At 52.5% G+C, this 24,655-nt stretch overlaps 1 protein-coding gene across 1 annotated transcript; it reads right to left on the bottom strand.

Annotated features, from left to right (window-relative positions):
- Positions 1 to 271: 271 nt before the first annotated feature.
- On the bottom strand, positions 272 to 12,513 carry IGFBP4 (insulin like growth factor binding protein 4). The gene is made up of 4 exons (XM_069543427.1): positions 11,301 to 12,513; positions 4,403 to 4,560; positions 3,494 to 3,628; positions 272 to 1,565 (listed from the first exon to the last, which is right to left on the bottom strand). Exons 1-4 carry the CDS (start codon positions 11,647 to 11,649, stop codon positions 1,431 to 1,433), a joined length of 777 nt encoding a protein of 258 aa, XP_069399528.1. The 5' UTR covers positions 11,650 to 12,513; the 3' UTR covers positions 272 to 1,430.
- Between the last annotated feature and the right edge of the window lie 12,142 nt (positions 12,514 to 24,655).

Genomic DNA, 24,655 nt, shown 5'->3' with positions numbered 1-24,655 from the left:
CCCGCTTCACTCACCAACTGATCTCAGAAATAGCTTCGGCCCAGCAAGACTGTCCCTGCTCGATCCCTCCCTTCCGAAGCCATTACTGACCCACCAGGAGTCTGTACACAGACAGCACAGACTTGGGGACAGAGCGGCTTCCCAGGAAGAGGATGCAGGGAATAGGAGGGTGAACTAGCTGACCCCTTGCAGTCCTTTTACCATCTAAGACAGCTCTCCCATCCCTAGTAATTCCCTGTCTCTTAGTTGTAAATAAATCAACCAAACACCATTGTCTAGGGTTTTTTTGGTTTTGTTCTGTTTTGTTAAAAAAAAAAAGACAAGACATCATGGCCAACTGGTAGGTTCCTAAATCTCTGTCCATCCAGTTGAGCCAGAAAATGCCCAGGGGTAGGGAAATATAGGGGAGGAAAATCCGGGGAAGGAGACATGGGGAGGAAGGCAGAGCCACAGACAGTGAGCCACTGAAGGATGGCACCATCCTGTGACTTCCTGTCTGTGACCACAAACGGAGGAGGAAGGAGCACCCCAGATAAGTCCCTCACCTCCCAGCATGCCGATCCCTTTCTCCATCAGGCACATACATTCTTTCCTCCTACTCTGATTGCTCAGAGATGGGCCCCACCTCCCCAGCCCTCTGCAGGGCTTCCTCTAACCTCTTCCCTTCCCCAGAGCAGGGTCTCAGTTGCCAGGCAATCAAGCCAAGGTGGGCTTGCCCCTGCAGGTCGTTCCCCCTGGAAGGATCTGGGGAGGAGTAAAGGGGAACCTGGCAGGTTTCAGTTTTGGGATTGGGTCTCAGTGGGTCTCCTGCTACCCCTCACCTTCCCTATGGTAGGGACCAGACCTTCTGTCTAGACTGAGGGGAGGGACAATGGTCAAGGTACACGTCTATTTTCCTCCCCGATTATGGAACTGGGACTCCACCTTCTGACTAGACTGAGGAGAGGGACAATGGTCAAGGTACGTGTTTACTTTCCTCCCCTGATTATGGAACTGGACTTCTTGTCTCCCACAGATTTGGGCTCACCTTACAGGAGGTGGCCTCACATATCTACATCAGAGGGAGCCAAGATGAGTCCCCAGGGCTGCAAACTAGAGCTGGCTTGTAGTATGTGGTCAAGAAGTGCTTATAGATGGCTGAAGGGCTGAAGGGCTGAATGGATGAATGAATCCAGGGTCAATTTGGAAACATACCAGGGCTCTCTTGGGCTATCTAAGCCCATAGAGGACACCCCTAGGCTTCGGCTCACCCCAAGCGCACATCCGGGCTCATCAACACACACGCACACACTCATACACACAAACACACCCCAAGGGAAACTTCTGGGCCAGAGGCAAAGCCAGGACTCAGACCTAGGCTCCAGGTCAGCTCTGCAGCCTCCAGGGGAGGGGGCAGCAGGGGGCACTGAGCCCCCTGCCTGCTAACAGGCTCACTCTCGGAAGCTGTCAGCCAACTGGTGGCAGTCCAGCTCCCCCTTCGGCTCCAGGCCCCCCGGAAGCTTCACTCCCGTCTTCCGGTCCACACACCAGCACTTGCCGCGCTGCCCATCCAGGGCTGGGTGGCACTGCCAAGACAAGGGTGTGAGAGGTCAGGTTCCCAGGCAGCCACCCCTGATCCCAGCCCAGCCCCCAGATCAGACAGTGGTTCCCAACTGGTCTCTGAGGGTGGAGGCTCTCTTGGGCATGAGTCCTCTGAGCTCACTGGAGTGGAGCAAAGGTGGCGAAGAAGGAAAGGCCCAAAGAGTCTGGGAAGGCAGAGCCCTGAGGAAGTTCTGTAGACACCCTGGAGGGGAGACGGGATCCACAGAGCTGAAAGTACAGCTGGATGTGAAAGGCTAGGGCCCAGTTTGAAGTTTTTAGTTTGGGTTCTGATTGTGCTTTAGCTTGGGTTCTGACTGTGTTGAGGCTTCAAGAATAGGATTATGGTTAAGACTGTGATTATCCACATTGAAGTTAGGGTAGCATTAGGATAAGAGTTGCAGTCGAATTGGGAATTCTGACTACAGTTTGAGTGGGGTGAGGCTGACAGCCCAGGTCAGAAATGGAATTGGGACAGAGATAGAGGTCAAGGTCAGAACAAATAAAGCAGCTGGGCTAAACTTTGGGTTGGGCTTAGACGGGGGAGGAGAGAGGGTAGGGGTAAAGGTGTATTTCAGAGTCAGGATTAGAGTTGAAGTGAAGGTTGTCTCAAGGGTTATAACTGGCCAGATAATAAAGGATCAAGTGTCAGAATTTTTAGTGAATAAAAATGGAAAGGAAACACACAGAACTATATAACACACAGAGTGAGCCTTAATGTAAACTATGGACTCTGGTTAATAACTAATAATCAATTTTAGTTCCCTGGCGATCCAGCGATTAGGACTCGGCACGTTCACTGACAGGGGTCCAGATTCAATCCTAGGTCAGCAAACTAAGATCTCAGAAGCCATGTGGCTTGGCCAAAAAGAAAGGAAAAAGCAAAATTGAGACAAGGGTAAAATTGGTATTGGGACAAAGGCTGGAGAAAGGTTTGGCACTGATTTGGGACAGGGGACCTTTCTGGTTCTCCACCATTGCACCCCACCTCATAACCCCCTCATGCCATCCTGGGGTATGCAGACTGGGGGGCATCCTTTCCCCTCCTAGCCAGGCCTCTTCTGGCCCAGTGGCGGTCCACTTTGTGGATTTGCCTGTAGAGCATGAAGTGAGGGAACGTGTGTGCCCATGCCCACGAGGGCTGGAGGAGATCCAGGCCTCATCCAGCACGAGGCCACCCACTGTCCTGCCCAGATATGCCACCATCCCAGGTGAGCCCAACTCTGACAGGCCAGAGATGGAGCTGGAGCAGGTCCGCCTCACTGACCATCCCAGCTTCCTGGGGGCTTGTCAGAGGAACCCATGTTCCAAGGGTGTGAGGAGGCCTAGAGGTTTCTACATCCCTGTCTCCTCTCCTGCCCTCTCCTTCCTCTGCTCCACCCGAAGTGCCCATTCCCAGGTCTGCCCTCCCCCCAGCTTGGCTGACCCCTAGGTCCTTTGCTGACTCAGCTCGGGGAAAGAGGCAGGTTGAGTTTTCTCCACAACTCCTCAAGACCTAGCCCCTCCATTCCCAGATGATACCTCAGACATCCAGGGACAAAGGAAAACTACTCACAGGAATGAAGGTGGAGAGGGGGAGGGGTTGGGAGGCAGAGGCTGATGGGTGCTAGGTCTGCCTCACAGATGGTGGCCACAGAGGCCATGGAAATAGCCCCCGATGGGGAGGCAGGATGATTGGCCTGCGTTTAACTTGCCCTGTGACTCCGGGCTGCCCTCTGCCCCTCCCTGGGCCTCAGTCTACTCATCTGAGGGGGGAATAGGTAAAAAGAACTGAGATTCTGAGTCTGAGGGTGGGGGTGGTTTGGAGAGGGTCTAAGGGGTGAGCTTGGGGCCGGGGAGCTTCCCCCTTCCTGAGACTGCCATCCCAGATATCCCAGAGCTGAGGCCGGGCCGAGCCGGCAGAGACGAGACGCACCTGCTTGGGGTGGAAGTTGCCATTGCGGTCGCAGTTGGGGATGGGGATGATGTAAAGGTCTTCGTGGGTGCGGCTCTGTGAGGCGGCCAGCCGCTCCAGCGCCCGGTGCAGCTCACTCTGGCAGGAGCCCTGGGGCTGGAGGAGGGGAAGATGAAACTGTTTAGCAGGAGCAGAAGAGGCAGGGGGACCAGGGCTGAGGGTCAGATCAGGACTGCAGACTCTGAAAGGAGAGTTCAGGCCTGGTGGCCGAGCAGGCCTCCAGTGAGATGAAAGGAGCGGCTCGGGTTCAGGGGACCCTGGTGGGCAGGACAGAGGGACATTTAGGAGAGGATCTCGAGCCAAAAATCTGCTAAAAAGGAGGGGTGTGACGTAAAGGGACCTAGTGGGGAAAGGAAATCTATGGAGAAGGACAGGAAGGGGATGATGTCTAAACAAGACGGAAGGATGAAATCATATAATTAACAACTTGTAAGACCCAGGCACGGATCCATCAGAACCACCCATCAGAAAGGACATTAGCCAGACCCTGGATCAAGGTCCCAAGGCTCCCTACTATGGCCAGCCTGAACTCTCAAGTTACTGAGATGCTCTGGGGTGAGGAATCCAGGGGAAGAGCCAAGCAACATCAGGGGGCTTGGGGCAACTGCTTGCTATTCACCAACCAGTGTGGAAGTGTCTCAGTATTTAACAGTAACTTCAGCTGTCCCCAACGTCTAGGACTGCTGAGCTGGAAAGGAATTTCAACAGGAGTGAGGGCTTTTTTCCTGGGTCCTGATGATGCACGTAAGGTGCACACAGCAGACAGCCAAAGAATGCTCGCTGAGTGGACACTGTCGGGATCTGGTGGTGGCGGTGGTGACGGTGGTGGTGTGTGCCTGTACACGTGCGCATTTGATCAGCGGTCCTCACCACAGGCCGGACTTCCTCTCGGGGCGCCCCGATGACCTTCATCTTGCCCCCACTGGTGCTCCGGTCTCGAATTTTGGCCAAGTGCTTCTGCAGGCACTTGCGGTCGTGGGCGCTGCAGGGGCTGAAGCTGTTGTTGGGGTGGTCACCCTCGTCCTTGTCTGCAGTCAGGCCAAGACAGGGAGAGGTCAGTGTTTATAAAGGGCAAGACAGCAGACTTCCCATCTGCATTCTCCTCCTTGGAGAGTCTCCAGCCTGGTGCTGGAAGAACCAGGTGGGGAGCAGGGGGTCTGGGGGTAGGAAAAATGAAAGCAGCACCCTGGTTTCCTCCCTGCTCCCCTGGATCTTCTCGGGAGAATATTCCTCTTGGAGTCCTTGATTTTTCCTTCACTCCACCCAGTCCAGTCCTCAGATGAGTCACCAGCTGCAGCCGCCCAAACAGCAGGAGGGTCCCCTGGGCCTTGCAGGGAGGTCTGAGGCAGGCCAAGGGCCCCACATTCATGTCCCCTTCCATTCAGCTCTCCCTACCATCCCCCTTCTCCGTCTGCTCTTTCTTCCTGTCTCCTTTCCTGCTCCTTTCAGCGTCTGGCCGAGCCAGCCAGGGGATCCCAGGGCTGTCAGTTCTGCTGACCCTCTTCCAAATGGCCAGAATCAAAGTTTCCATAAGTGATGAGAAACGTGGCCCCAAAGCTCTCTCCATTGGCTGGAGAGGAGAAGTGGGAGTGGGTGTGTGTGCTTGCATGTGAAAAGTGTGTGTGTGTGTGTGTGTGTGTGTGTGTGTGTGTGGAAGAGACACTGTGTGGCCCCCGGGACCAAAAGAACACCCTTGCACATTCCTGCAGCTCCCCACCCCACCACTCCAAAGTCTCCCATCCTTAGATTTCAGCCCTCATCCAAAGTGCATATCTGCTGCCCAGAGCCAGGGCTCTGGGGATCTGGAGATGGAGGTGGGCTGGACCACCACCCTCTCCTTGGGATCTCTTAAAGGCTCTATCTGAACTCAAGAAAAAAACCCATCCAGAAGTCCCAGGACTGTAACTAACCTCTGCTACTCCATCCTGGCAGCCAAAACCAGAACACAGAGCTGAGCTGGAGGAAGAGGTCTCAAGATCTCTCTGCACATCAGAGCCACCTCTGAAACGCTCAGGCTTGGCAGCTTGCTGCCGGCCCGAATGCAAAGCCCCCGCCAGCATTCCAGATGTTGGCAGCCAGACAGAAGGTTACATCTGGTTTGCGTCAGGATTTTTTTTTTCCTGAGGAGTTAGCAGGTTCCTCCATGCATGGCAGCAGTCCCAGAGCTGCCTTGGGGTCAAATTGTATTTTTCTGCTGAGCCAAAGTTAGTTTGGGGGGGTGGGGTTAGTTCTCTTCTTATTTTCCTAGTTCTGGGGGTGTGGGGGTGAAGCACATAGATAAAGAGAAGCCAGACAAGGAGGAATCTAGACCCCCAAAAAGTCTGTGTCAAGATTCCACACCAAAGGTTATTTATAAAGTTGAGTCACCAAGGATGGGAAAAGGTTTTGTCATGGGTGCAGGGCTGGCTTAGAGAAAAGAACCAGAGGGAAGGAATAAATGGAGCAGAGAGAGATAATCCTTCCTTCTACGTATTTAACATCTCAAGAAGGACAGTCTGTTGGGGACTTCTGTCCCAAAAGATGACAACAAGTTTCCAAAGGTCAACCAAGGAGAAACCTTGAAGACAAGACCAACACAGACTTCCCAGCCTGTGTGGGCAGTGGAAGAAGAGGCTGGTCAATTTCAGAAGACCAGGATTGTGCAAAGGGGCCCATAAGAAGTCAGACTCCAAGCCCTCAGCCAGGAGCCAGAGAGAAGGTCTGAGATCCAGGCTCCTCCCTGAAGACCCTCCCAAGGAACTTTCTGGCCAAGAAGGCCCAGGCTGGCCAGTGACCGCCCCCACACACACCACTCTCATCTTGCACAAAGCCACAAGACTTGTGGGTGGACTCAGCTTTGCGGGGGTTTAGGCTGGAGCTGACGATTAGAAAGAAAGGAAATAGAAGACTGGAAAAAATTGAAGCCAAATCTTGGAACCACAGGGGCTAAGCTGAGCTGGGAACAAAGGGGCCACCACTCTACCTAGAAAGGCTGGAAGAATCCCAGGGGTCATTTGCCACAACCCACAAGTACCTCGATGGCCCCCTTTGACCTAGAGATGTTTTGCTGTCTTTCCTTTAAGTTTGCTTTCTTTTCATGACCATAAAAGAAAGCACAGTTGTGCACAGTGACACTTGTGCCTCTTGATAAGTGGCCAGATGTTCTTTAGGTTCCCTAGGAAGAGTTTTTCTAATGCAGGGGGCTGCCTCAGGAGGTAGAGAGATCCCTGACCTAGAGGTGGGGCGAGTCAGGGTGGCAGTGGCCTCAAGGACACAAAAAGATCTGCAGTAGAAGTCTGACTGCTTTCCAACATTGTGTTCCCATGAGTCGAAGTTCACAGACACTCAGGGGATTATTAAAGGATATTTGGAATGTTTATCCCCTAACTTAAGAAGCACCATTAAGGAGGACAACTGGGTCCGCTCACTGAACCCTGGGGCTGCGTGGGGCATAGGGTGAGCCTGGAACATAGGTCTTGTTTTGTATTGGCAGGCCCCCATCACATGGCAGGGAGGGGGATGTTATCTGGGGAAAGCTGAGCAGGCTGCCTGCCTGGCCTCCCCCTCCTTGGTTCCCCACTGCCCAGCACACTTAGCCGTTTAGAGTAGAACCCAGCAGATGGGGAGAGTGGCTCCATACTGCCTCTTGCAGGGACATGGGTACACAGTATGTCCCTATCTGCCAGCACAGACAGAGGCCAGGACTCAAGGATCACAAACATACACAAACAATCAAGTGTCCAGACGCACACTGGTCCACACGTGCACACCCACATACACCCTGGCGCCCTGACCCTGCCCTGGGCAGAGCACACTGACTATCCTGGCAGTTGACTTTCCACTTAATCTGTAACTTTTCATTGTCCAGCCTTGTTTCACTGGCAGACTGAGTCCCCACCCCAGGATCCACCCCAGGCACTAGGTTTGGGAGGGCAAAGTTCGTAGCCTTGAGTCTCTAAAGAAAAAAGTTCATCTTCCCATCTCTACAACCTGCTAAATGATTGCTACTTACTTCCCTGCTCACCCAGAAGGTCAGCCACATCGTGCTGCTCACCTAGGTGGTGCTTCTGGAAAAACCAGGATCCTGGTGGGTTTCCCTCTGAGCAGGAGCCAGAGTCAGACCTTCCCCCTCACTTCCCCAGCAAAGGTCAGACTCCCTACACCTGAAAGGTCTGTTTGGGAGGTGAGGCTTCCCAGGTAGGCCGGGTCACCTCATCCGGCCTTGCTGGAGTAGGCCAATGATGTCCCATCACAGGGTAAACGTGGTCTCTGCTCCAGCCACAGAGGAAGGGCAGGCACCCAGAGAAAGAAGAGGCTCCACAGCTTTGGCACCAGTGGCTACAAAGTTCATGGTCAAAGCTAGAGGATTTCCTCTTTCTTGCTGCCCAATTTCATCCCCATGATTTCTCCTCCACTCCAGCCCACACCCAGCTCAAAATGCCTAGGGTGAGGCTCTGAGGTATGTGGGTCCAGCCACCTAGACATGAGCTGGAGGGTCACCCACCTGCCCTGCAAGAAAGGCCTGGACTCTCACTGGAGAAGCCAAGATCCCCCTGCCAGGTACCAGGCCTTTCTCTGAGCTCTGGTTCAAGCGGGGAACCCCTTCACCCTTGTGCCATGGCTGCTGGCCTCAAAGTGTCAGAGAAGGACAGCTAGTCCCTCCACCCTACCCCCTCCATTCCTCTGCATGTCCCTCGGCTTTGCTCACTTGCCCCATTGTCCCTTAAACCCCTAGCATCATGGGAGAAGCTAAGCTTCAACTTAAATCCATTTGGTTTCCTGTTCATCACCAAACTCTCATTGCTCCAACATTGAGCTCTTACTCCATGCCAGACGCCCCCGGCCTACAAGGTGGGTCCTGTTGTCCCCCCTTTTTACACATGAGGAAATGAAGCAGAATGGCTGGAGGAAGGAGAAGAACATATCTCTGCAGCTCCTATGTCTTTAAATGGAAAGGCTCCTGATACCCAAAGCACCAATAATTCTGACTTTGCCAAAACTGAAGAAAAAATGTTAAGCAGCCATGCTCCTCCTTCCCCCCTCCCCCAAGGCACAGAATTTCTGGGAAGGCCCTGTTCCCATGACGTGACTGGATTCCCAGTATTGAAGTAGGGGGGACAATATTTGCTGTGTCGACTAAAAATTAACCTAGCCTGCATGTTCCCTAACGCTGTCCCAGAGGGACCCGGGGCACAGCTTCAGATCACCCCAGTCCAAATGCTGATCTTCCCACCATCCCCTCCCCTACACTCCACAAGTCAAGGGTCAGTAGTCTGAATCAGGATCGTGAATTTCTGAGGCAGGTGTCCCCACTCCGCCCTCACCTCTAGTGGCCTGGCTCAAAGAGCTGGGACAGGGCGTCATGGCGCAGGATGGAGGCAGCGGAGCATGGAGAGGGGTGTGGGGAGACCTGCCCCCCTGACAAAGAGTCAGCCTCCGGACCACAGCACCCCAAGAGAGGAGGCTGCCCTCCCCCAGTCACCTGCTGAAGCTCAGCCCCAAGAGGAGCAGGCAGGAAGAAAAGTTCAACTGATACCTCTGCCAAAACCCAGGCAAGAAAGTCAAAGCCTTGGGACATAACAGGAACAGTGGCCTATTGACTGTGGAAGGCTCAGGACGATAGCAGGGAGAGACCAAGCTCTGGCCTCCAGATCTCACCAGACACCCTGCAGGGCTGCCACACAACCCTAGGGGGCGCCTTTCACATGGTGTGGTATGGCCTGGGCTGGGGCAGGGGTACTTCTGGGATGACTGGGAGGTAAGAGGTCAAGGACACAGCTTACTGAGTCCTTACCTAATGTCCCCAGGGTCCCCTCAACTCCCCTTTCCCTCTCCTGATTTCTGCCTGCCTGCCCTGCAAGGATGGAGGCCAAGGCAAGGAGGGAAGGAGTAGAGGAGTTGAGAGACCCGGGCCCTATAATCTAAAGAGGACCTAAAGCTGCCTGTCAAGGCTGGTGGACATGATGTCCACAGGGCACTCACAAACTGTTCACGCCCTGTCTCCCCAGATCTCCTAGGGGAACAGTTTTCTGCACTATGGGATGGGCTGTTCCTACCTAGCCAGGAAAGAAGGGGCTGAGGGCTCTTCTATTCTGCCTCAGGTTCAAGTTGGTGAGAGAGGAGGAGCTCACCAGCCACCCTAATCTGCAGCCAGACACCCACTGGCGGGTGGAGGATGAAGATGCAAAGGGAAAGTGGACCTGTTGTACCCAGGGAGCCCAAGAGCTCAGCCCTCACTCCCAGTCTGGTCTGACACCAGAACCCCTCCTCCCCACTGGCACTGGCATCTGTACCCCAGGATCAGCGACTTACACCCCAAGACTCCCCCCCACGGCTTCCCAGATGTGCTGGGTGCCAGGCTGGCATTTCTCCGAGAATGTTTTCTGCTGACCTATCTCTAGCTGCCCAGGAGCAGGAAGGGCAGAGAGGCCCGAGGCCCAGACCCCTGGGGTCCACCTCCTTCCTGTTTTCCCTGCATCCTGCTCTCCTCTGGCTAACAAGCTGCAGAGGATTGAGGAAGTGGAGCGGCCTGGGACCCAGGCAGGAAGCTTGGGGCCGCAGTCCCAGCATCCGGACTGCAACAATGGAAGCTTCAAGCACCAGGAAAAGAGACAGACACTGACAGAGGCACCGGGAGAGCAAAACAGAGTCAGAGAGGGAACAAGAAACAGAGGCGGAGGGAGAGAAAGGCAGACAGAGGATCCAAAAGGAACAGAGAAAGAGAGAGAAACGGTGACAGAGACAAGGGGAAGGGCAACAGAAAGAGACTGAGATGAAAGTGAGCGAAGCAGAGCAACAAAAACAGGAAAAGGAATACGATAAGGAGAAAGAAGCTGATAACGGACAGGAGATAGCGATGAAAGGAGAATTTGAGAATGTTGTTAGTGAAACTAGAGGTTGAGAGACGCAGCAGGAAAGAACAAAAGAATAAGAGGAAGAAGGAAAGAGAGTGAGAAAGGTTATTAGGAGAAACTGAAAGCCTCGATGAGATACAGAAAAAGAGAAAGTGTAAGAATGAGGGCCTTCTAAACCTCTCTCTCCCCAACCCCCACCCCGACCTTCCATCCCTGCTCTCTATCCCGTTAGGTTTCTGCAGCTCTGGGCTGGGAACCAAGACTTGCTTCTCTTCTGCCACCTCAGATGGCACCTGCCAGGAGCAAGGAGCAGGGTGCCTGTGTACCAGGGCAGGAGGAGACCCCTACTTCCCAATACCTCTCAAAAAGCTAGGTGAGCTGGCCTGAGACTTTGGTGAAGGGCCACTCTGATGCCCCCTCACCACCAAAACCTCTCTAATCTGCATGTCCCGCTCCATCCCATGTCAATGTCAAAAGTCCAAGCCCTGGGTTCTCAGACTCCTGGAGCTTCAGCTGAGTCCAGAGTGAGGGAAGGTCACTGGATCAGGAACAGAAAGTCTCCAGGCCACCGTCCCCATCCCCCAGGTATCTGGCCCCTCACTTGCAGGCTGAGGCTGCTGGCTGGACCAAGTCACTTAACTTTCCACCCTACAGTAGCAGCCAGGACTAGCATTGAGACTCTCTTCCCAAATAGGTACCCTTCAAATGGAGGAATGGGACAGAATCCTCCATGATGGTGGCAACAGGCTGCCAGGGACTTGATAGCAGTTTCCTTGGCTGACCCTGTCCCATGCCAGTCGGGCCCTGCCACGTACCTGTCTTCTGCTCAACTCACAGAGGATTTTCAAGAGCCTTCCGGGCCAACCCGAATGGGAAAGGGGGCTTCTGGGAGGGCAGGACACCAGGAAGGTCATGCAAGGGCAGGGACACCTTACCAGAGGGCTGCAGGCTTTCCTGGATGGCCTCGATCTCTGCCAGCTCCATGCACACGCCTTGTCCGTGCACCAGCGTGTGCAGGGGCTTCTCCACGCCTCGGGGCGGGTAGCAGCGCAGGCCGGAGCCGCAGCGGGGGGTGTACACCCCACAGGGCATCCCCTTGCCCAGGGCGCAAGTGGCGCAACAGCCGCAGCCCGGCTCTCGCACCAGCTCCTCGCAGCCCACGGGGGGGCGGCAGCGCGCCAGCTTCTCCTCGGAGCAGGGCGGGCAGTGGATGGCTTCGTCGCCCAGGCTCGGCCCGGGCCCGGCGGCCAGCAGCAGCGCGGCCACGAGGCAGAGGGACAGCATGACCGGACGGGGACGGGGCGCGGGCTGGCAGCGGGGGACACACAGGGGCAGCGCCCGGCGCGCCTGGAGGACCCGACCCGGAGGACGCGGGGACACGCGGTGGCCCCCGCTGGCGGACAAGGACGGAGCCGAGGAAGTTAGCAAGCTGGCCGGAGGGGAGAGAGCCTGGCCGCCGAGGCGCTGCGCCGCATCCTCGGCCCGGCCCAGGCGGCGGGCGGTGGGGGGGCAGGGGGCTGAGCGGCTGCCCGGGACCGGCTCCCCCGGACTTTATACGGGCCCCTGGCCACACCCCCAGCGCCGTCCCAGTGGTGGGGGAGGGGCAGGGGAGAGGGAGACGGAGAGGCGGCTGTTAGGGGGAGGGGGCGCTGTCCTAAGTCGCCGCCGCAGCTACAACATCTGAAAGTCCTTTTCTGCCGCAGGAGGAAGCGGCGCAGTTTGGAAGCCACGGCAGGGGCCGAGAGCGCTTCCGAACTGGGGCCTCGGGGGCTAGCGAAGGCGCTGCTCCTCGGTTCCCCCACCCCCGATCTTGGAGGATTCTCCCCAGGATCCCTGAGATGGCCCGCGGTCTCCCACGCTGAGAGCGCGGCGACCTCCTGGCCCCAGCTCCCGAGTCCGAGATTCAGTCTCCCTGACCGGAGAGAGTCCTTTCCACCCCACTCCAGGGCTTCGAGTCTCAGCCGCTGGAGAACTGGTCTGGGGAGGAGGGGAAAGGGGGCCCAGAAGGGTCTGATGGCCCTAAGAAGTTAATAGGCTCTCTCCTCCTCACTTGCCTCTTCCAACCTTCTCCCGCACCCAGCCTCCCCGGGGGCTCATTGGAGACCCTGTCCCCTCTGGCTTACCCAGGATGAAATCAACAGAACTCCCACCCGGAGAGGGAGGTTCCCAGACGCTTGCTCCTTCCTGGATGTTTGCTTCTACTGCCTAGACCCATCCCCAGAGGGAAGTTGGCTGAGGAAATTGCCACTCTCAAAGGCAAATTGTGCATTGCACAACTCCAGGGGGCACCATTTCTCTTGTAATCATTGTAGACTTGTATAGCTGTTGTGACTGTCTTCCAGCAGATGGCACTCAATGGTTTTGAGAACAGGGGTGCCTTTTCTAATTTACCCAACGGTGCTATTTGGGCTAGTGTCAGGATTGGCTAGGGCCTCTGTGAGATCCTGTTGGTGCCTGTACGCTCCTTGCCTCAATCCTGCAGGGGTTAGGAGGGGTTCTAGAGTAGCATTTGGAGCAGGGACTCCTCTCCTAGATGGTCTCTCAGGTCCTCCTTCCCCACCCTCCCCCAAAGTTTCTGCTATCCTGGACCTGATTTCAGGGTAAGGGCTCCTGTCCAGACATAATTGGTGACCCGCTGTGGATTTTTCTGGTGTGGCCTAGAAAGCCTGAGGGTAGCCAAACTGAAGCACAGATCAGAGACCCTCTTCCTGCTTCCTCCCCCAGGACAGAGGTCCTTCAGTCTCACAGGGATTGGGCCATCTTCTACCTTCTGCAAGTGCAGACTGTCCAGGTGAGAGAGGGAGGCAGAGGGGCTAGAAGCTGGCCCCCCGCAGGGACAGAACCAAAAGTTGCAAACTGACGGCACCTACTGGCAGGACTGCAGAAGGACTGGAGAGTCACGGCTGGGAACACGATTTCGGGATGCTCCACGGACATCTCACAGATGACTGGGGTCTCTTCTGCCCCATTTGTCTTGGCCCAAGGAGGGCCAGGCTCCTCCAGTCCCTGGGGGAAGCCCAGCCTATCCCCGATTCCCCCCCAGCTCTCCCGACTCCTTCATCATCATGGGACCCAGTTCTGCCACCAACTCACTGTATGAACTTGGACACCACCCCTTAGAGCGCAAACGTTCCTAACTAGAGTGGAGGTAGCTCATCTCCACCTGGCCTACCTCTTAAAGCTCTTGTGAGAGTAAACTGGGACCAGGAAGAATAGATCTGATTGCAACACTGGACTTGCCTCCTGGATAGCAAACCTGGGAGGGATAAAGGTGCTAGTACAGAAGGAAGGAGGGCAGAAGAGGCTGAACTGAAGCTAAGAGAAGTGCCAGGGGATGAAGCATGAGTGCAGGTGAGTGTCAGAAATCTGGACAGTTTTCCAGGTGAGACATGTCCACACCTCTACCCCAGCAGCTCCCCCCGCCCCAAGTCCATCCTCAGCCTTACCCCGATCGCCATCTGGGATAATTCCTAGGAGGCAGGAAAACAGATATGAGAGCTCTTCCAAGCACCTCCCCATCATGCATGCAACCCACCTTTACTGAACACCTACTGTGTGCAGGCTTTGTGCTAATACAGGGTATCCAGACACGGCTGAGACCACTGTCCACCCTCAGGGAGCTCACTGCCTAATGAGGGGAGACAGCATATGAATAAAATAAGTGCACGTGCCCTGGGAGTGTCTATATGGGGCATGGTGGGGACCCAGATGCACAAATGGTCAGTTCTACATCCAGGGCAAGGAAAGACTTTATGGAGGAAGTGACTCTTGAACCAATGGTCTTCCATCCATGCTAGAGGGATAAGCACAGGTATTAGCATCAGGGGGACTTTCCAGGTGATGCTAGTGGTAAAGAATCCACCTACCAATGCAGGAGACACAGATTTGATCCTTGGGTCGGTAAGATCCCAAGGAGAAGAAAATGGCAACCTACGCCATTATTCTTGCCTGGAAAAATCCCATAGATAGAGGAGCCTGGTGGGCTACAGCCCACGGGGTCTCAGAGTCAGACACAACTGAGCACACACACATTAGCATCAGGCTGACCTGGATTCTATCCCAGTTTTGTCACCAGTAACTGAAACAAGATACTCTGAGTTTCACAGTCCTTACCCAGAAAGAAGGGTAGGGAGGGAAGAGATTGAAAGAGTGGCCTTTGCAGTGCCCAACACACATATGCTCCTAATCTTCCCTGCTAGAAACTAACTTCTCCACCTGGCTGGACATGCCCGGGTGGCAGGAACTGGGTCTCCTCCCCCAGATTAGAAGTTTCCAGAGGACTGGCTTGGGTGTCCCCTTCCCCTGTAGCCTGCTGGTATCTGGGAGAGGCTGTATGTAAAAGGCATGGGATTTGGAGTTACCAGACCTGGGTTTGAGTTGCAGCACAGCCAACAAAGAGCTTTGTTATACTTGAAACTAACATAACATTGTAAATTAACTATACTTCAATTTTTTAAAAAAAAATAGTTTTGTGACCTTGGATATACACTTAATGTCTTGAAGGGTTATTTTCATCCTCTGTTAAAAAAAAAAAAAGGAGAGAGATAATAGTTGGGCTTCCCCACAGTATTGTTGTTGTTTAATCACTAAGTCATGTCTGACTCTTTGCAATCCCATGGACTGTAGCCTGCCAGGCTCTTCTGTCCATAGGATTTCTCAGGCAAAAATCCTGGAACAGGTTACCATTTCCTTCTCTAGGAAATCTTACTGACCCAGGGATGGAAACTGCATCTCCTGAATGGGCAGGAGGAGTCTTTATCGCTGAGCCACCCCAAAGCAAGGTTGCAAGAAAAAGTGAGATCATGGACAAGAAAGGGCTTTGAGGAATGGAAAGCAGATGCTGTGTGTGGGTTTCCTCCACCTCACTGCTGCCTCTGAGGACTGGGAGCCCCCCAGAGACAGAAACCCGGTTCTCCTTCCCTGCAGTCTTTCCCAGCCCAGAGCTCTACCAGAAAAAAGAAAACTCCTCTTCCCTCAGCATCCCTGTCCGTCCCTCACCTCCTGGGAGCTGGGGGGTGGGGGCCAGGAAGAGACTCCTAATGGACAGATGGAAAGCCTCACTCTCTTCAGCCTCTTCCATCCCACCCCTTCACCAGCTTGTTGCTTAGAAAGAATCTCACTGTATAGCTCATTGGTCTAGGGGTGTGATTCTCACTTAGGGTACAAGAGGTCCCAGGGTCAAATCCAGGATGAGTCCCCCTTTCTTGCACTTCCCTGGTGGCTCAGATGGTAAAGAATCTGCCTGCAATAAGGGAGACCCAAGTTCTATCCCTGGGTCAGGAAGATCCCCTGGAGAAAGGAATAGCAACCCACTCCAGTATTCTTGCCTGAAGAATTCCATGGACGGAGGAGCCTGGTGGGCTACAGTCTATGGGGTCAAAAAGAGTCGGACATGGTTGAACAACTAACACTTTCACAACTCCCTTGTTAGCTCAGTTTCAAATTTCTATTGTATAGCTCCAGCTAGGCTTCTTAGAGAATCAGTAAGAAAGAGAGCTCTGTTCCCAGGGGAAAGAAACAGTCCTGCCCTCAGGGAACACCCACTCTGATGGCTTACCCTTGGGAGCAGCTCATAGGAGTAGGGTAGAATATACATCCATATATATACATATATATACACATACACATCATATATATATATATATATGTATACACACACACACATACACACATCCTATATATAGGATGGAATATACATAAAAATGAAAGTTAACATTTAATGAGCATAGACCATATGCTGGACATGTTCTAAGTGCTTTACTATGTCCCTTTCACAACAACCTCATGAAGTAGTCCCTTTCATTATTTCTTTTTCAAATGGGGAAAGTGAAGTACAGAGAGGCATGTGACTTACTCAAGGTCGCACAGCAAGTATGTGGAAGATCAGAGTCGTGAACCCAAGCAGTCTGGCTCCAGAGTCTGTATGATTAATCCCTATGTTTTACAGCCTTCCAAAACAGCTGTCAGAAGCATTCTAAGCAAATTCCAAGGGCAAAAGGCTATGGTACAGAGTGCAAGCTAGGTTCACGGGATCAGAGCAGAAGTGGCATTGCCATGGGAAGGAGACTGACCCATAACTTTGGCTTCCTAGCCCCTCCCTGGCTGCCCCAGACTGTCCACTGTGCACACACCGAATAGGGAGCTGTTTCCCTCCATATTGGCTGATGTCCAGGTCCCAGATACAACATCCTCTGTGGTCACCCTAGGTGTGGGCGGGGCAATGGCGCCCAAGTACAGCTGCCTCCTTGACTACCAGGGCCCCACACTTGGACAGACCAGATCAGGAGAGAAGATCTCCAAAAAGACATTACAGTGAAGAGGGAGGTCTGGTCCAGAGGACAGAGCCTGGGTTCTTCCCACAGGATGTGTGGCTACAGAAAGTGAGCACCCAGGCAGGGAGCAGGAGGGGAAAGGAGAAACCATGTGGCCCTGGGCTGCCCAGGATCTGGTTTCATGTCTCCAGTTCATCCAGCTCTAGCACCTGCCAGCTCTGTGGCGCTTCCCCTTCCTCAGCTTCAGTTTTACCATCTGTAAAATAGGGGAGGGAAACTCATGGAATTGTGAAGCCCTTTCCAAACTGGAGCCATCTAGGAATCTAGAACCTCTGGAGTGCTTTTATGTGGTCCTAGGCCCGAAGCTGGAATGGCTTCCAACCCTCCAAACAGAGTACACACTGTTTCCAGGCCAACTGGCACCAGCAGAGTCTCTTTCTCATGGCTCAAAGAAGCCTGCCCAGCAGAGGAGCCAAGTGAATGATGTTGGGCTTTAAGAGAGCTCTGTCACCACCCTGAAAGGTGAGGAGGCTCACCCAAGGGCACACAGCTAGCAAGTAATCCAGCCAAGACTTAAGCCAGATATCATGACTGCCTGCTGCAGACTTACCCCCTGCGCCATGTTGCTTCTGCTGGCCAGAGCATCTCTGGTAAGCCATGGGCTCAGGACTCAAGGGAGGCAGAGCTGGGGGGAGCAAAAGCAGGTGCTACCCAGGAGAATCTAGCAGAGGACACTTGCAGAAGTAGAGACACAGAAGAGACTCTGGGCAGAGAGAGACAGCTGCTAGGTGGGAAAATCATTTCTCCCTGCCTGTCCTGACACCTACTAAGTCAAAGAGCAAGGTGTCTGCTTGCCAGGTGCCTCTTGTCCTGATGGCTTAGAGGCCCAGAATTGGAGCAGACCCCAAGTCCTTCTCCCACACTCCCTGGAAGACCTCCAAGCCCTGCTTCCTACCCTCCTGGCCTCAGAGAACAGAGTGCTACCTACCCCTTCAGTTCAGTGCAGTTCAGTTCAATTCAGTCGCTCAGTCGTGTCCGACTCTTTGCGACCCCATGAATTGCAGCACGCCAGGTCTCCCTATCCATCATCAACTCCCGGAGTTCACTCAGACTCACGTCCATCGAGTCAGTGATGCCATCCAGCCATCTCATCCTCTGTCGTCCCCTTCTCCTCCTGCCCTCAATCCCTCCCAGCATCAGAGTCTTTTCCAATGAGTCAACTCTTCGCATGAGGTGGCCAAAGTACTGGAGCTTCAGCTTTAGCATCATTCCTTCCAAAGAAATCCCAGGGCTGATCTCCTTCAGAATGGACTGGTTGGATCTCCTTGCAGTCCAAGGGACTCTCAAGAGTCTTCTCCAACACCTACCCCTTAGAAAATCCCAAAGAGATATACCAAAGCACCAAGGAACCCAGAGAGATGACCCCAAAAGGGCTCTAGTATTAGAGACCTCAGATAACAGTCCTCAGATTCAGTAAATTTCCTGGAGAGAGGGTTCCAGACAGACTCCCCAGCATGCCCATTCCTGCCAGCACTGAGAATTCACAAATACCCGAGTCGTGCCTTCTGCTGAGTCCCCTGCCTCTCCGCTGGCCCCATCACCCCACGCCCTGAGCCAGGATCTGTGGCCCCTCACATCAGGCTTGATGCGTCATTCTTTCTCTCCTCCCCACCCTGCCCTCTTCATCCCAGTCTTCTTCTCCCCACCCAGTAGAGAATCCTGGCCCAAGGAGCTTCCCAAGCTAACATCCCAACGCCACTGGGGAACAGTGGGGAAGACCCGCCCCTTGGAAGAAAAATGAGTGGATTGCAAGAGAGGAAAGAGAGTAACTATGGCCTCCATTTCTTTATCTGCAAAATAGGGATGATAACCACCAGCCTCATAGGATTGCTATGAGAAGCTGTGCAGAGTGTTGCTTCTGATTATACCTCGTTCAATAAATACGTATGGAAAACATAATGGGATGCTACACATCCACCAGATTTGGTAACAATTTTAAATACAATACCTGAATGTGGAGTAAGGGGACTCTTAAAGTCGGCAAGAAAACAAATTTGTACAACCATATGGAAGCAGCCAATAGTCTCACCCCAAGAATATACCCAATAGAAATGTCTGGGGACTTTCCTCATGGTGCAGTAGATAAGAATCCACCTGCCAGTGCAGGAGACACGGGTTCGATCCCTGGTCCAGAGAGACCCCACATGCTGTGCAGCAACTAAGCCCGGACACTGCAACTACTAAGCCTGTGCTCTAGAGCCTGGGAGTCACAACTGCTGACCCTGCACACTGCAACTTCTGAAGCCCATGTGCCTAGAGCCCGTGCTCCGCAACAACAGAAGCCACCACACTGGGAAGCCCACACATGGCAATTAGGGAACAGACCCCACTCACTGCAACTAGAGAAAGACTGTGCACATCAGTGAAGATCCAGCACAGCCAAAAGTAAGTAAATAATGAAAATTTAAAAAGAAATGTCAATGTGTGTGTTTTTGTGTGTTCCAAAACACATGTGTAAGAGTATTCACAGTGGTATTATTCAGCCAAACATTGGAATCAATAGTAAAATAGGTAAGCCTACAGTTGAATCGGAGAAGGCACCCCACTCCAGTACTCTTGCCTGGAAAATCCCATGGACAGAGGAGCCTGGTAGGCTGCACTCCACGGGGGCGCTAGGAGTCGGACACGACTGAGCGACTTCACTTTCACTTTTCACTTTCATGCGTTGGAGAAGGAAATGGCAACCCACTCCAGTGTTCTTGCCTGGAGAATCCCAGGGACGGGGGAGCTTGGTAGGCTGCCGTCTCTGGGGTCGCACAGAGTCGGACACGACTGAAGCACCTTAGCAGCAGCAACAGTTGAATAAACTATCACTACACCCAACAACAGACATAGATCAACATAGACTCGCATATTGAACAGATTACTACAGTATAATTCTATTATTCAAAAGCAGGCAAAACGAGTCTATGGTTTTAGAAATCAGGGTAGAGGTTACTTTGGGGGAGAAGGATGGGAATAATCATTGGAAAGGGTCTTATGGGGTACAGGTAATGTTTACTATTTAGCCACATATTATATTAACTAGGTGAATTCATTAAACTAAACATTTCTTATTTCTGCACTTTTCTGTATGTATGTTACACTTTAATTTTTTTAAGAAAAAATTTTTTGTTTATTTTTTTAAAGAGCAACAGGCTCTCAAGTCAGCCTGCCTGAACTCAATTCCTGGCAGTAGATTTAGGATAAGTTAGCCCACCTCTCTGTGCCTAAGTGTCCTCGTCTTTCATCGTGAGTGACTATTAGAGAGGGTGGCTATAGTGATTAAATGAATAAATCTGTGTAACATGCTCACAGTGATGTCTGCTCCTTGTTACGCACCCCTTGAGTATTAGTTATTAGCCATAATCAGCCCAGTGCGTGAGATGAAGAGCCTGAGGCCAAAAATGCCTACACTGAATTCTGGATTTGCCATTTACTAGCCCTGTGACTTTAGCCAAATGACATCCTCCTTCTTATCCTTACATGCCCTCTGTTGTAAAAGAGGAACAATGCCAGCCCAGCTTGACAGAGCTGTGCGAGAACCTACAGAAACTACCCATGTAAAGCACTCAGCACAGTGCCCCGCATATTCACATCAGCCATGATGATTGTTGAGCACCATGGTAATCCTATAAACCCATTTTATAGATGGGGCCCCAGGTAGTCAAAAGGTTGGCTTAAGGTCACATGCAATTAAATGTGATTTAAACCCATTTGGGGGATGACAGAGTTCCAACTGGCACCCCCACCACATTTCCCATCCACATAACCACCATCCTCTTCTCTCCTGAGCCTGTATTCCTCCCACTCTCAGCCCTCTCCATTCCCAGAGGCTCAATATTTGGAGTCAGGAATCCTCAAGATCTGTGCAGTCTGTTCCTCACCCCCACCCAGTCATGATGATCTAAAGCACAGCAGAAGCTGGCCCCGAAACCAGGGGAAAACCAGACAGCCCGTAATGGAGAAGAGCTTTGCCCTCAGGTTGGGGTGCACAGACTGTAAAGCAGAGAGCTCCTATAGTCAAAACCAGGGATTCAAATCCCAGCCGTGCCCTGATTAACCATGCATTGTGGGTTTGTCTCTTCACCATGGCCGTCCTCAGTTTCCGCATCTGTAAATTGGGTACACCAGTCCCTACTTCACTCTGTAGGACTAACCAGAGGCTCAAACAAGGCTATCTGTGTAAGTGAAAGGACATATTTCCCAGAGAACAGGCTACAACTAGTGACTTCATGCTCTGTCAAATCACATAGACACTGCTCCTCTACTCAGGCTCCCCTCACCAGCAACCAGGAAAACATGTATAGATGGGGGAGGGAGGGAAGAACTTGGAGCCCAAAGAGATGAGATTACCAGGGAAACAGATGGATGGGGTAGAAGTGCACAGGCCCACACCCCAGCCTGCTCCTTCCTTTCACGCTCCCATCTCAATGCCTCTTGCAATTCTGACACCTATTCTGATGTGTGGGTTTTCCAACACCATCAAGCAATTCCCCAATACTAGCTGGATGCCCTACAATTTAACTCAATTCTGACTGGCTACCTGGAGACATATCAGAGCCCCAGGTTAAAGACTCAGTCCTACAAGACTGCCACCCCTCACCTTCAGATGCCAACTGCAAGTTCAGGTTGTCGCCTGGAGTTCTCACTGATCAGCTCCAGCTATATATAAGAGATTCCAGTGATCCCTTCCTTGGGTTTAATTGGTTTGCTAGGACAGCTCACAGAACTCAAACATTTTCCTTACTAGAAAAAAAGAAAGTGAAAGTATTAGTCATTCAGTCATGTCTGACTCTGCCACCCCATGCAATGTAGCCCACCAGGTTCCTCTGTCCATGGGATTCTCCAGGCAAGAATACTGGAGTGGGTTGCCATTCCTTTCTCCAGGGTATCTTCCCAACCCAAGGATCCAACCCAGGTCTCTGCATTGCAGGCAGATTCTTTACCACCTGAGCCACCAGGGAAGTTCCTTACCTTCTAGAATACCCATTTATTATAAAAGGATATAACTCAGGAACAGCCAGATGGAAGAGAGACATAGGGCAAGATTTGGGGAAAGGTGATGGAGCTTCCACTACCTCTTCCAGCAGCTCCACGTGTTCACTGATACACGAGCTCACCAAACCCCATCTCTGTGGGTTTTTATGGAGGCTTCATTACATGGACATGGTTGATTAAACCACTGGCTATTGGTGATTGAACTCAATCGCTGGCCCTTCTCTCCTCCCTGGAAGTCAGCCAGAAGTTGTAACCCTCTCATAACTTTCTACTCCCATCAGGGCTCCTGACTGCGCCCTGCTGCCATTCCCTACAAAAGTCCCTTACTCCAAACACACACTGCCCTTCAGTGGCTCACCTTTGCCCCTCCTGCCTCTCCTTTCATATATAGGGTGGAATTAGACCTCATGGTCCCCTGGCTGCCAGTGGTTTCCAGAACCTCAGGGATACCTTGGCCATGAAGGCTCCCAAGACCACCTGGATATCTAGGAACTGGGACTGCTGCGTTCCCAGGAACCCTGGGGACACTGGGCCTTCATGGCTGTCCAAGTTTGCCAGGCCCACATGGGCTCGTGTGGAGTTCAGGAACCAGTAAGGACCCTCTGGGCAAGAGTTCCCTTCAGGCCAGACAAGCCAGCCAAGTCCTCAATCTCTCTATCCCATGCCCTCTTGCAACCTCCCTCAGCACCCTTCTAAACTTCCTTCTGGGGCCTGCTCAGGAGCTTTTTAGCCATCCTTTTTCTAGTTGTCCTATTGCCACAACTAGAAGCTGAGTTACTGGACATCAACAACTAGGCCTTTCTCTCCTCCTCTTCCCTCTGTTTTTTCTCTCTCTTCCACCCTCCTTCTCTTTAGCAACCCATATCCACCCTTTCCCTACACTCTTTCCCACAACAAATGCTATTCATATGTAAGACACTGTGTCCCACGCACCCTCTCTGTGGTCTTAGACCAGCACATAATAGATGCTCAGGAATATCTACTGTTGGTTCACTGATCCTTTGTCCCACCTCTGCTGATGTCACTCTACCCTTGGGGGTCTTCCCCAAGACTGGGGAGCTCATCATATCCAGTATCCTACGCTACTTTCCAGTTGTAGTTGTTTAGTTGCTAAATTGTCTAGCTCTTTGCGACCCCATGGGCTGCAGCACGCCAGACTCCCCTGTCCTTCACTATCTCCCAGAGTTTGCTCAAAGTCATGCCTACTGAGTCAATGATGCTATCTAACCATCTCATCCTCTGCTGCCCTCTTTTTCTTTTGCCTTCAATCTTTCTTAGCATCAGGGTCTTTTCCAGTGAGTTGGCTCTTCACATCAGATGGCCAAAGGATTGGAGCTTCAGCATCGGTCTTTCCAATGAATATTCAGGATTGATTTCCTTTAGAATTGACTGGTTTGATATCCCTGCCATCCAAGGGACTCTCAAGAGTCTTCTCCAGCACCACCATTTGAAGGTATCAGTTCTTCAGTGCTCAACCTTCTTTACGGCCCAACTCTCACATCCACACATGACTAGTGGAAAAACCATAGCTTTGACTATACAAACTTTGTTCTCAAAGCAAGAATGGTGGTTTAGTCACTAAGTTGTGTCCAACTCTTGCAACCCCATGGACTGTAGCCCATCAAGCTCTGTCCACAGGATTTTCCAGGCAAGAATATTGGAGTGGGTTGCCATTTCCATCTCCAGGAGATCTTCCTGACCCAGTGATTGAACCCCGGGTCTTCTGCACTGCAGGCAGTTTATCAACTGAGCTACCAGGGAAGCCCAAGGCAAGAAGACTGGAGTGGTTTGCCATTCCCTCCTCCAGTGGAGCACATTTTATCAGGACTTTCCCCTGGGTTACCCTGCACAGCACGCCTCATAGTTTCATTGAGTTACTCAAGCCCCTTTGCCATGACAAGACTGTGATCCATGAAGCAGCCCCTTTTTAGTGCAGGGCCAAAAAGGAGAGGGAAGTTCCATGGATGTCCTTGGTTTGTCCCATAGGCTTGGAGGGGCCTCCTGGAGTCCCAGGCCCATCTGGAAATGTCATCTATGGATTTTCCTGAGAGGACAGGACAGAAACCCCTCCTTCATAGCTACTGTCTCCCCTTTCTCTTCCTCCTTTTCCTCCCTGAAGCAACGTTCTCAGTTAGGCCTCTCAGATCTCACCATCCACTGTTAAAGACTAATGGGTTTTGAGGAGGCAGTGTGTGTAGCAGAAATCAACAGTCTGGGAATTGTGTGACCTTGGACACGTCACTTCGTATATATCAGTGGAGTCTGTGCGAGTATCTTTCTTTTCTCTAAATAAATGATTCCAGATGCTTCCTTCCATCTGTCTTCTCGCATTTGTTTGCCCAAAATTTAAGTTATTTGCAATGCCCTGCCATCCCCCTCATTCTTTCATCCGTTCCACCTCTGTGTGCTCTGGCATCAGTGGCTGAACTTGTCATCCCTCCTCCCCACTGCCTCCAGTACCCCCATCATCATCCCCCAGCACACACCTTTCTGCATCCAGGTAGCCCTGGAAAAGAAGTAGCAGGGTGTCCACAGAGACACCCTGGGACTGCCCTATCTCTGCTTCCAGAGGACAGACTGAACCTGATTCCCACTTCTCTGCTGAGCACACGTGAGGCACCACACTTAAGTGCACCCCCACCTCACCCCATCCTTAGAAGTGATCTGGAAAGAACAGAATATCTGAGAGCAGGAGAGGTGGAGGCGGGGAGTTTGTGCATGCGGTTGCTAGGGCTGCTTACTCTTTATCCACTTCCCAGTTAGGAGCAGGATTCATCTGCCCTGGTGGAGAATTCCTTCTCCTCCCCCCTTTCACCTCATGACAGTGCAGCCTTACTCAGGAAATTCTCTCCTGAGGCTCTTGCAGCTGATCCCTTCTGTCCCTCTGGGTTTTCTTTCCTGCAGCTCCCTCACTGGATCCTTGAGTCCAAAGCACAGATGCTCCATGACAGCCCCAGGGTCCTTAAGGCCACCTCAGC

This window comes from Ovis canadensis, chromosome 11 (assembly GCF_042477335.2).
Source record: "Ovis canadensis isolate MfBH-ARS-UI-01 breed Bighorn chromosome 11, ARS-UI_OviCan_v2, whole genome shotgun sequence".
Classification (NCBI taxonomy): Eukaryota; Metazoa; Chordata; class Mammalia; order Artiodactyla; family Bovidae; genus Ovis; species Ovis canadensis.
Note: the sequence above shows the minus strand (reverse complement) of the source record. Positions and strands in the feature narration are given on the sequence as shown.

What these genes read in the sequence shown, in the direction of transcription:
- IGFBP4 (XM_069543427.1), bottom strand. Translation starts at nt 11,649, where the DNA reads ATGCTGTCCCTCTGCCTCGTGGCCGCGCTGCTGCTGGCCGCCGGGCCC. An exon ending in GGAAAGCCTGCAGCCCTCTG is followed by an intron (nt 4,561 to 11,300) that starts GTAAGGTGTCCC and finishes GCCTGACTGCAG; the next exon opens with ACAAGGACGAGGGTGACCAC. An exon ending in GCAACTTCCACCCCAAGCAG is followed by an intron (nt 1,566 to 3,493) that starts GTGCGTCTCGTC and finishes TTGTCTTGGCAG; the next exon opens with TGCCACCCAGCCCTGGATGG.